We start from the raw sequence: 12402 nt of genomic DNA, 5'->3' as shown, positions 1-12402 counted from the left end.
CTTTGTACACATATACGTATCTGAATGGATTGATGGTTTCTTTCGGAGAAACCAGCTTCCCCTTGTTCCCCTGTTCATTGGTCTGGTTGAAGCCAATCGCTACCTGATTGTTCACTTCCTGATGATTCTGAAATACGACGATGGTCTGTACCGGCTGGTGTCCGGCTGGGTGCGATTTTACTTCGATTACGAGAAGAGCGACGGCGATAAGCACCGCTGACGGTGATTTCATAACGATTGCGTGCCAAAAGGAAGCGGCATGGCCCTTATAAATGTAGAAACCATCCTTGGCCCCTTCGGGCGAGTATGTTTTGAATGATAATTATCTCGTTTAACATTCACCGATCATATTGTCACTTCCGACCACCTTCGATAAATCTTGTGGTTTTCGTTGTACAATCTCTGGCTGTATTTGTGTACCAGAGAAATCATATAGCATCCAAATGACCAAACGCCATAGGCGACTATTGTCGATTGGGGTTTTTGCCAAGGAAATTAAAAAGTTGGGCTGAAGATACTGGCATACTCTCTCTCTCTCCCTCTCTCTCTCCCTCTCTCTCTCTCTCTCTCTCTCCCACTCTTTTTCTCTCTCTCTCTCTCCCACTCTTTCTCTCTCTCTCTCTCTCTCTCTTTCTCTTCTCTTCTCTCACTATCTCTCTCTCTCTTTCTTTTGATCTTTCTTTCTATTTCTTTTTCCAATTCTCTCTCATTCTCTCCATCTCTTTTCCCTCTATTTCTCCTCTCTCTTCCTCTATCTTTCTTTTTCTTCTCACATCTTTCTCTTCTCTGCTTCTCTCCTTCACTTTCTCTTTNTCTCTCTCTCTCTCTCTCTCTCTCTCTCTCTCTCTCTCTCTCTCTCTCTCTCTCTCTCTTTCACTCTTTCTTTCTTTTTCTCTTTCCATCTTTCTCTCTTTTGTCTCTCTCCTTCACTTTATCTCGCTCTTTCTTTTTATCCCTCTCGCTTTCTCGTTCCTTATATTTCTTTCTCTCTCTTTCTCTTTCCCCCTTCCTCACCCTTTTTCTCTTTCTTCTCTCCTCAATTTGGCTATGAATGAAGTAAGAATTATGAAATAATAAGATGGCGACATAATTCGTTTTACTTGAGTAATAATAGTAGTTTTTTCTTAACTTAGTCTTTATAGTCCAATTTGTACTCCCTAATAACTGACGACTGTACAAGGAATACCTTTTTATGTATTTAAATGTATTTATTTAATATTTTTCTCCGATTTTAGTTCTATCCTGTTTTTATTTTTTTAAATGTTCAACCCGTCTCTCCTTTCAGTCCAATGCACCAGGATAGGTCACATAAAATGCATATGAAACTGTCTCAGCTATATTATAAATTCCTGGCTATACTAATTAAACAATAAATAAATTATAAGTACTTTATATACAATATGTTAGTATTATTGATTAATACATAGATTCAAAAAACATTGGAACTGCACTTCTGGAGGTGCCGGCAATAAAATTCTGAAACTATTTATCGTACTAATTAGTGAGATAAACCGTGAAATCCGTCATATTTAACGATGTATCCGTCTATACACGATAAGGGGTATCAATGGAAAGTTTCATTGTTTATTGGGAGCGTTTGCGTCCACCCGTCTCCAGGACTGGGGTCATCAAATGTCACTTCTACCGTAAACAAAAACAAGGGAAATTTAAGCGAACGTTCTGACGTTCGTTTGTACGAATGAAGGACAAACCGTCTTCGATTCCGGTGAATTTCTATTTGTAGGACGTGTCCGGCCAAGGGGGACAGGCCAAACATCTTCGCTCTACCGTTATCACTGTTCCTTTTTTGGAGCGCGAATTGATATCTTCCTTAAATTAGACGATAAAAAATAATTTATTGATTATTTTTTTAAATTATTTTAAAATAGAACACTTTGTTACTGTTGTTATAGAAGAGAAAATATTGATGTTGTAAGGCAAAAAACAATGCTTAGCAATAATAATAACTTACAATTAATTAAGGTTTTTAGTTGAGATGAAAAAAAGTTAATGGCACAAGTGGGATTCGAACCCACGAGCTTCGGCTAGATACGCCGCTGCTCTACCACTTGAGCTATCGTGACCTCGATTCACTCGGACATCAACTTCCTATCTCAACCCCACCTTATGAGTTTTCCCTCCTTTTTGCCATTTTTCACTGGTGCCATTAACTTTTTTTCATCTCAACTAAAAACCTTAATTAATTGTAATGTATTAATTGGTCAAGCGGACCACGAAATTAGTGAATTTAATAATAATAACCTAAAACCCAAAATTAAAAGCCTAAATTATAGTTACATGTCATATTCCATATAATTATTACTTTCATTAAATCAGTTTTTAAATTATTTTGAGAATAATAAACTAGCCTGACACCTGAGAAATCTGGTTTCAATGGAAAAAGTTTCTTTTTTGAGTTCCAGTTACATGCCTGACAGTAAATTTTTAATTATTCAGAAATCGTGAGATGCGGTCTAGTGTGATGTAGGTTTCAGAAAAACATTTTCTTTATCGTGCCAACGTTTCGATCTTTATTGAGATCATCTTCAGGGCCTGGGATTTACAAACATTGTTTACATTTAACAAATACGGAAGCCCGAAGTCGTCGAATATAATGTACAATGATGAGTAGGATTTTGAAAAATTATTTAATCTATACAAATGTAACTAGATTATCGTGTATTTGAAAAAGTATAGATTTTCTTTTTTTATGTAGTTAACATTATTGTACATAAGTCATATACAGTTTGGCAAATTAAAAATATAGGCAACGCTAATTGACATGAAATATATGACGAGGTTTCAACCTAGTGGCTGTCCTCCAAAATTTAGATTTAATTTAATTTATGTGCGCAGCAAGGTCACTATTGCGCCTTTTCAGTTTTCTAAGTTCACTAGTCGGCGGCAGCGACTGGAGAAATTCAGTAAATATGGTATCCGGATGCTCAGTTATTCCTTGATACAATTTCGCATATGCTGTTTCACCACTTCGGCAACGTATGAGATTTAGATCACGGTGAAATATAGAATTTCAAATATACCAAGGTGCATACGTGACAATGAAGTGAATTTGAAGTCGTTTTAATTTAGAATCACTCGCAGACCCCAGGAAAGATGACAAATACTGCTCTGCCAAATGGGATGGAGAGGTGATAGTTATAACAACCTTTTTTTAAAGAATGAAAGTGAAGAACTCTTGCGATAGGTGAATGCAACTAGGGTAGACTTTTGGGGATTTACTTTCATACGCCAATTTTTATTCCAGCCCATAATTTTGTTAGCATGATTCTGTAATTATAAGAAGGCTCTACTTGGTATGGTATAGTAATGAGGATACTAGGAGGTTTGTGATCCCCTGCAGTTTTCTGGTTTATTTACCTTCCCAGTTCCCTAGTTCAGTGCAATAGACTTAATCCTTCAGAAGTATCAGGTCATTGACTCGCCCCTATAATTTCATTCCCTAGATTTTTTTCATATGTTAAGTTAAATCTCCATTGAGCTGTTTCTTCGCATTAGGAGATGATATGGGTAGCTGTTTCCTCCTCCTAATTGCATAATCTGGAGATAGGATCATCGTTGTATATGCCCATGTTGTGCAGATTTTGGGATTTGGAGATTTTGGATGCATTCACTAATTTTGATGTATGTTCTTACGCCAAGAATTTGCCGGCTTCGCTCCGTGGAGACGGGCGGGGTTACTTAATGAATTAAGAATATTGAACTTAATATTAAATTTTAAAAAAAAATGGGCGCCACGCTGTTTATATACACGGAAACAGCGAACCGTAAATAAAATAAAATAAAACAAAGAAAATTCAATAACAGTAAAATTAACACACAAAAAAGAACACAATATTTACATAAGGAACCAAAAAAATACATTTATTCCAATGGAAACTAAAATATTAAACATAGATTGATCTTAATTCTCTACGGGTAACATTTTAACAAACTTACACACTAAATGAACCTAAATTATCATAAAATCTAAATAAACATTCCTTAAAACTAAACTTTCCTGGGAACCAGTGTCCAGATATGCTTCTTGATACAGACAAATGTCGAAAAAAACAAGCACGTTCTCCAAAGTTGGGTGGGTCCGCTGTCGTCTTAGTCGATAAAGGACTTTATTTTCTACCGATCCGTCCAGGCCATAGATACATCCGTCTCGGTGCACACCGTCCTCTTCCCTGACTCACACACCTTCACGAATCCTAAACCTATCCTAGGCCGTCTTAATTTTGATTAACCCACTGCCAATTTTAGTTTAGGTGGCATTACAATTCAGGAGGCATCCCTGGCCAAACAACAACAATACACTCATACTATGTTACGTTTTACGAACGTAACAATGTTTTTTACATGCTAATGTTTTATAAGCTGCTTGTAGGGCAATAATTGTGTAATTGTTGTATATGCCCATGTTGTGCAGATGCCAGTGACCGGTTTGTACCTCCAACCTCTCTCCAATTGCAGTAGCGAGTTTGCCAGTCTTGGTGAGGGTTGTTTCATCATAAGTTTACTTCGTCTAGCTAGTGGGTCGCTTTTTCGTTTCCCAAAATGCCTCTGTGCCTGGCACCCAAGATATCATCAGGTTGTTGTGCTTCCCCAGGTTTTGGAGATTTTGGATGCAGTCGCTCGCATTCTGATGTGATTTTTTTTCACGCTAATGCTTTAATGGCTGGTTGGCTATCAGATCTTCCTAGGATTTTTTTTGCCAGTGTAACCTTTTTTAAGAGTTTCTTTTTCATATTCACAAGTCACACCAGACCGCATCTCACGAACTTCAAATAATCATTAACTAACGGTCACTAAACACTACACACATCTTTTTCATTGTTTTTAAAATAGTGACAATTACTCTACAACAATTAGGTTGTTAAAACAAATCGACATTTAATGATTTATATAGCCATCCTTGTAAAATATCATATGTCACAAAAGTATTGATAAAAGGATATAATATTTAGTTAAATATCTACTCTATTTAGCTATTCAGATATGTTTATCGTTAATATTAGATTTTATTTTTTTTATTAATATTTCTTAGTGATTGCACCTTAAATACAACTGCGTTTTATTAAGGTGTTTTGTTATTTTTAATTTTTTTGAGCATATTGTGGGTATTTAAGATGCTGAACTCCAATTATTGTTATTTTAGGTTTAATTACTTTATTCCTAAATTGTAGATATTTAAAAAAACATTATATTGGATTGAAATATTTCTTTCTTCCTTATTTGGTTAGAATGTGATTTTTTCCACATCTGGCTGATTTTTAAAGGGAAAAAACGTTTGGACAAACTGTATTATTATTGTTTTTTTACAATATTACCTACTAAAAACTAAGTACTGACCACTATTTAAAAAGTATAATTATTATTCGTATATGACAGAAGCTTGCTTTTGGAGGTATCTCTTAGGATCGAAGCTTATCCTGGCTTTGAGCAGCATGTTTGTTACCGGTAGTAAGACGACAACAAATATCGGGAACACTGCAGAAAGGATGTGGCGGGCTAGACTGAAACCGACTCCTTCATAATTGTGTTCGTTGTATTCTTTTGTAAGATGGAAGAAAAACAAGCTGACAATGTTGTTTAAAAACAGGTACCATTCCACGAATTTGTTTTTGTCTTTTTCGAGGATGTTGTACAACCCGGACATCGCAGAGCAGAGGACGACGAACGGTAAAAAGAATTTTATTAAAACAAGAACAATAATGGGATGCTCGTCGAACGTAACCATGAAGTAGTCTGTCCATTTGACCTCAAAGTTCGAAGGATGATCCCTGAATCCTGAGGCGAAATAGCAACACCAGGTGTACAAGAGCATCAGAAAACCCCTTCTCAAATCGTCGTTAGTCATGTCGAGGCTTTTCTTGTTTTCTCCTATGTCAGCCAGGACGTCCTTGCCGGCTTTATTCACCTCCAGTGCATACCACGTTACAACGAAGAACGTCATGCCGAAAAAACCTATGCCTTCTGTTCTGGTCGTGAAAAGAAGAAACACAGCACCAATCCCGTAACAAAAAAGGCACAACCTCTTGAAGCCGGTGTGTGAAGAGAGTAAGTGCAGAAACGGTGCGAGAAGGAATATGGCCCAAGTTATGACCGTGTGAAAACTTTTGTTTTCATTATAAGCGAAATAATAAATTGTCGACACGTTCCATTCCACTAAAACGAACAGTATGATGTATGTAATCGCCCACATGTTGTCTTTGGTGATCTTGGCGTACACTATCAGCGATATTATCCAAAACGTCGTCGCCGCTAGGACAAAACGTTCAACAGGATGTTGGTTGAAGATAAACAATTCGGCACATAGCATCATTAGAACCGACGCGAATAACCACAATTTTGTTAACATATTCGAAATAGTTTTCCTGCACAAATAAAGTTGAATCAGAGATACCAGAGCGATTAAGCATTTTCTACACGTTGCATAATACACGGATACGATGACACCAACTGTGAATACCATGCAGACAGTCAAATAGAACAAAGTTTCTTTGTTTGTTTTGAAATTTTCGAAAAGCTTCCAAAACACTTTTAAATTCTTTAAAGCACGCCACCATAAAAATAATGAAAGCAGAATGTAGACTGAAAAGTGGAGCGGCCATTTGAGAAGATTGAATGCTACGTACAAAGAAACACATGTTAAAACAATGAATAGCAAATCATATAGACAACTCTCAACTATGCTCCACTTGAAAGGTACGTTTTTACACCCGCTTAGTATTTTGTGAAGGTACAGAAAGATGCCATCTGATTCTTCTACTTTGTACAACGAAGAAATTATCCGTAGGAATAACCACAATCCCCAGCCAGTGTACATCAACGTGGCCAGATTCTTAATTACACCACTGTAGGAGTGCCGCACGACATTCAGTTCCTCTTTTACTCGTTTGATATAATTGTCAGCAAGCAGAAACGCACCACTCGCGTTACCGGCTCGGATCTCATTTTTCAGTTGTTGTTTTAACTCGTCCATCATTTTTTGCTCTGTATCCAATTCCTTTGGCAAATTTCCTTGAGCTTGCAGGACGTTATTTAATTGCACCCCATTGCAGTACAACGCTTTTGCTAAGTTCAAATCCTGTTTCGCAAGAAACTGTCTTGGAATGACTCCGTAGGAATTGTCAGGAATAGGGTTCCCCAGAAGAACTGAAATGAAAGAAGCTAGATCGCTCTGCTTTATGTCGATACTTTTAAGCCCCTTGGCCTTCCATTGTTCGGGGTAATCCTTGACGACTCCGCCTTGCGATTTTATGCCAGCGCCCCACGCTAGTATCGGTGTCCGTCTCATGTCAGGATGACCTCCCCCATGTCTCCCATAATCGGTCATTCCGTGATCCGCAGTCAATAAGAAACTCGTCTCATTATCTTTATAAAACTCGTTGAACAGTTTCACAGTCTCTCCCACGCACTTGTCTACATGCTTCAATATTTCGATGCATTGCGGCTTTAAAGGACTCACGTGATGCCCGCAATAATCGACCGCGGACATGTAAACAATAAAAAATGTTTTGTCCCTTTTGAGATCTTCAGCGAGAGTCCGGTTCATCAAAAGCATCCGTATATTTTCGCAAGTGAATTTGTCGTACTTTATGTAGTCCTTGTTGACGCTGTCGATGAAAGTCCCGTTCCATGTCGTTATGTGCCACTTGTCCGAAAAGTGTGAAAGGTAGTGCAGCGCCGTGAAATCACCGACGTAATACACGTGAGTGTAGTTGTAAACGTTATCCACAGTCAATCGGTACTTATTGAAGATCAAGAGATTGATGGATGTGTATATGCTACCTGTGCTTATTGTGTTTACCCCCGTGTAAGTCATTGTTGGGACGTTTACTTCTGAAATGCCCCAACTTCCGCCTCCCTCCATGATGCTCCTGACGAATGAACCATTGGTGCTCGCCGCTTCCCTGTAGATCAATTGAGCGCCCATGCCATCCGACACGAACAAAACTACTCTCTTGGCCAAAGGCGATTGCTCTTCGCTGCATTGCACTTTCTGAGCAGGTTCGAGGCTTCTGTAGTGTAAATCAATAATAACATATACGAATAGAAAATTTATAAAAATGGATAAACAGAAAATCATATTTCGTTTCAGTATTGGAATTGATGCGAAAAGAATATGGTTTTATAAACATATGGATTCCATTTTCTCCAAGCCAGCTTTTTAAAGTAATTACTTTACTAATCGTGTACGAAATAAAAGTAAAATCAGATTGTTTGTTGTTTGTACGCAAAGAAACTATTAAAGACGCATTTCATAAATGTTACCCTCTTATCTAACTACTCAAAACAACAATAACGTATTAATTATGAGTAGTATTTGTATTATTTCATGATATTTAATGATATTATGATGTACCCCGTAATGTTTTAATTTTAAATACCCTTCTCTTAATGTTCGATTACGTCTGCAAATTAACTAGCAGTAGAAAGAATTTCTCTTTTGCTATAATTAATTAAGGTTTTTAGTTGAGATGAAAAAAAGTCAATGGCACGAGCGGGATTCGAACCCACGATCTTCGGCTAGATACGCCGCTGCTCTACCACTTGAGCTTTTTGCCATTTTTCAAATGTCGTGCAATCGGTTTGGATTCTCGACGACAATTGAAGTGGCCACGGAGAGATTTAGTGAAGTGTGAGCGGTCACGATAGCTCAAGTGCTCGAGCAGCGGCGTATCTAGCCGAAGATCGTGGGTTCGAATCCCGCTCGTGCCATTGACTTTTTTTCATCTCAACTAAAAACCTTAATTAATTGTAATGAATTAATTGTAATGATTTAATTGGTGAAGCGGACCACGAAATTAGTGAATTTAAAGAATTAATATGAAGTACGCTTCACTAAATCTCTTCGTGGCTATTTCAATTGTCGTCGAGAATCCAAACCGATTACACGACATTTGAAAAATGGCAAAAAGGAGGGAAAACTCATAAGGTTGGGTTGAGTTAGGAAGTTGATGTCCGAGTGGATCGAGGTCACGATAGCTCAAGTGGTAGAGCAGCGGCGTATCTAGCCGAAGCTCGTGGGTTCGAATCCCGCTCGTGCCATTGACTTTTTTTCATCTCAACTAAAAACCTTAATTAATGTAATGATTTAATTGGTCAAGCGGACCACGAAATTAGTGAATTTTGCTATAACGTTTCAGCATTGACATTGCTGAATTTAAATATTATAATGAGTAATCATATATGCCGGATTAATTAGCACCACTCGTTCTAAATAAAGGAAATTAATTATTTCAACATAAATAATTGATTATCAGTATCATTTAATTAGATATGTAATATAAAGGTTTGAATAGCAAGTTTATTGGCGATCATCCTGCCGCTCGCTGTATATGTCGATGAAATGCGTTCCGCCACTTCATCTCATCTTCAGGGAAATACATAAATTAGAAAGTTTTATAAATCGCATGCCTATTGTTAGAAAGTGATACGAACTTGAAAAAATTCAACGTGTCCTTTTTTTTGTCTCTCGCAGCTGCCGAATATCGTGAGGCCGGCGTTTTTCAAAGGAGTCCTTTATCAAAACAGGAGAAACTCTTCACGCATTCTGACTCGGTCGCATTCGATCGCATATGTTCCCAGGTGCACGAACGCTCTTTTTTAAATGGCCAAATATGGTGCCGTTTTGTTTTAACATTTATTTCGCTTCTACTGAGGATGATAATTTGACAATACAATCATTAACGAATATCCTGCTATTTCGCTGTGTTCATTTAACACAAAAGACGAGATTTTAACCAAAAACAAGAAAACGGACGAGCTCAAAATGGGTAGAAAGTGAAGTGAGAAAGTGAGTGAAGATCAGTGTAAAATTCTTTACCAAAGTAAGCTGTAACCTCATACCAAAATATCCGACTTTTACCAAATTCGAACGATAGAATGATCCAAAACGAATTTAATTACAAACATGGAACATCAAGCATATTCTGGATCTCAGTGTGCTCTGGATGAAATAACAATCTCAATTGTTACTATCAAGCTTTTGATCTATTTAATTATCATCAGAGCAATTTTAAATATGTATAAAAAATGTTTTTAATAGATGGTTTCAAACTTCTTTGAATATCGACTAAGTCAAAACATTGCCTAGGACTATATAACCTTGCCTTAATAATATTAACCAAAGGTGGATTATTCATGAGTAAAAAAACTGGTCGATACATCAAATACATTGACAGGCAAAAAATTCCGCCCACTTGTAATATAACTTGATTTGTATATATTTTTATATATTAATCAAAGTTTCACATTTTTTAACGTTTAATAATTGAGTCTTTCTCTAAAAAAGTTTTAAAAAAATGTAAATTGCTAAGGGAATGAAAAATAAATAAAAAAATGTAAAAAACGATGGACAGATAAAATTTGTTTTAATTTTGTTTTAGATTTTTAATTAACATTTCATTAGCGCTTATTTCTTCCTCTTGCCTAAATAAATCTCGAAGTCGCCTCAGCAAACTTTCTACCAGTCTGGAAATGTCTCTTTGCTGGACGTTAGCCCGTTTTTCACGAAGAGACCTTTCAACATCGTGGAGTGTATCAGGAAGTGGTGGACGTGTCCGTCTTTTGAGGTTATCCCATAAATGTTCGATTGGGTTCAAGTCTGGAACGGGCTGGCCAGGCTCAGTCCCTGATGACGGTTGAAGGTACGTTCGTAAAAAACCCTCCGTGAAGAACAACCAACTCTGTGCACTCCATTGAAATTCGTCCCCACACCATCACTGAGCCACGTTGAAAAGGTTGGCTCTGGGAAAAATTAAAGGCTTCGTATCATTTCGCCTTCTCCACACTCGTTCACACCCATCAGGAGATCATAGAGCAAATCTTCACTCATAGGTAAAACGTACAACAGACCAATCGTCCAAAGATTGCTGTGTTCTCGAACAAATGCGAGCCGTACAACTCTGTGTGTTCTGGTCAATTCTGGTCCTCTTATGGGGTGGAAAGCCATGGGTCAATACTGATTTAATCTTCTTCAAGCAGCGTGTTCAGATATTTGGACACCTCGAGCTGATGAAGCGCTTGGTGCCGGTTTCGCAAATTTCTCAAAGTCAAAAAACGGTCATACTGTGGTTATGGTCCGCATACCTGATGGTAGGTTCACCCATCAATATTGCCCCACCACGCGCAACATCCTCAGGACTAAGTGACACTTTTAAGTTGGAAATCTAAATTAAGAGAACATAGATGAAAACTAAACAGTTTATTGCTTCAGAATTCAAATGAGACTGAATAAACGGTTTAAATTCCGTAAAAGTTAAACTTTAAGGATCTTTATCCTTGTTTTGCATTAAGGATTAAGTGTATTTACGTCTAATTGATATTCCCAATTTAAAACAGCATAAACAAATATTTATTGATAAAAACAAAGTGACAAATTAAGGGCAGAAATTTGTTTTGTCGTGAAAATGAAAGTAGTGCCAGTGTACTTTAACCATGGGACATGGTACACAGTAAAGGATCTAATTTAAAATAAAGTACCGACAGCAAAGTCATATTTTGCCTTCAAGAATACTAATAATTACTAACTAAAGGTTCTACGATTTTATTAGACTTATAAATAAATAATGGCTGGTTTATCCAGTACATGGAAGAGTACCTAGCCGAAGCGTACAATTAAATTCTTATACATTTTTGAAAGTACAGCTCACAGTAATAAGTAATTTTTCAATAATTACGGTTTTTAGTTGAGATAAAAAAGTCAGTGTCACGAGCAGGATTTGAACCTACGACCTTCGGCTAGATACGCCGCTACTCTACCACTTGAGCTATCGAGACTTCGATCCTTATTCGATTTAATTAATTGAAAGATATTAATTGGTCAAGCGGGCCACGAAAACTAGTGAATTTAATAAGTTAAAATGAAGTAAATCTTCAATAAAGCTCTCCGTGGCCATTTCATTTGTCGCCGAGAATCAAATAGATAACACGACAATTGAAAAATTGCTAAAAGAAGGGAAAATTCGAAAGGCGCGGTTGAGATGAGAAGTTGGTGTCCGAGTGGATCGAGGTCACGATAGCTCAAGTGGTAGAGCAGCGGCGTATCAAGCCGGAGATCGTGGGTTCAAATCCCGCTCGTGCCATTGACTTTTTTATCTCAACTAAAAACCTTAATTAATTGAAAGATATTAATTGGTCAAGCGGACCAGGAAAACTAGTGAATGTAATAATGTTTGTTGATGATGTGACGTCCAGTAGGTTAAAACAAAAGCAACCAGATTTGTTCTTATGGCTTTATTATTTATATTAATTTATTCCCCAAGGCTGTTGCAATATCTGTAATATATATACTTAATCTTGCTCAAATTATTGTACTTTTTATTTTTAACTTCATAGAGCATAATAATTAATAATTTTAAAAATATTGCCAATAGGAAGCAAAGTTAAATA

General features: G+C 37.1%; 2 protein-coding genes across 2 annotated transcripts; both read right to left on the bottom strand.

The window, feature by feature from the left end:
• Positions 1-933: 933 nt before the first annotated feature.
• Positions 934-10963, bottom strand: LOC112126231 (GPI ethanolamine phosphate transferase 1-like; the record flags this gene model as incomplete). The annotated part of the gene is made up of 5 exons (XM_024224873.1): positions 10860-10963; positions 10441-10575; positions 6810-8027; positions 5403-6380; positions 934-1045 (listed from the first exon to the last, which is right to left on the bottom strand). Coding segments are annotated over exons 1-5 (2547 nt in total), but the record flags the coding sequence as incomplete, so codon positions are not given.
• On the bottom strand, positions 5356-8145 carry LOC106662548 (GPI ethanolamine phosphate transferase 1-like). The gene has a single exon (XM_014386724.2). The coding sequence runs from the start codon at positions 8093-8095 to the stop codon at positions 5378-5380; it is 2718 nt and encodes a 905-aa protein (XP_014242210.1). The 5' UTR covers positions 8096-8145; the 3' UTR covers positions 5356-5377.
• Positions 10964-12402: the final 1439 nt, after the last annotated feature.

The sequence above is a fragment of the Cimex lectularius genome, unplaced genomic scaffold (assembly GCF_000648675.2).
Source record: "Cimex lectularius strain Harlan isolate CLEC.00 unplaced genomic scaffold, Clec_2.1 scaffold43, whole genome shotgun sequence".
NCBI lineage: Eukaryota > Metazoa > Arthropoda > Insecta > Hemiptera > Cimicidae > Cimex > Cimex lectularius.
This window is presented reverse-complemented; position numbering and strand designations above follow the sequence as displayed.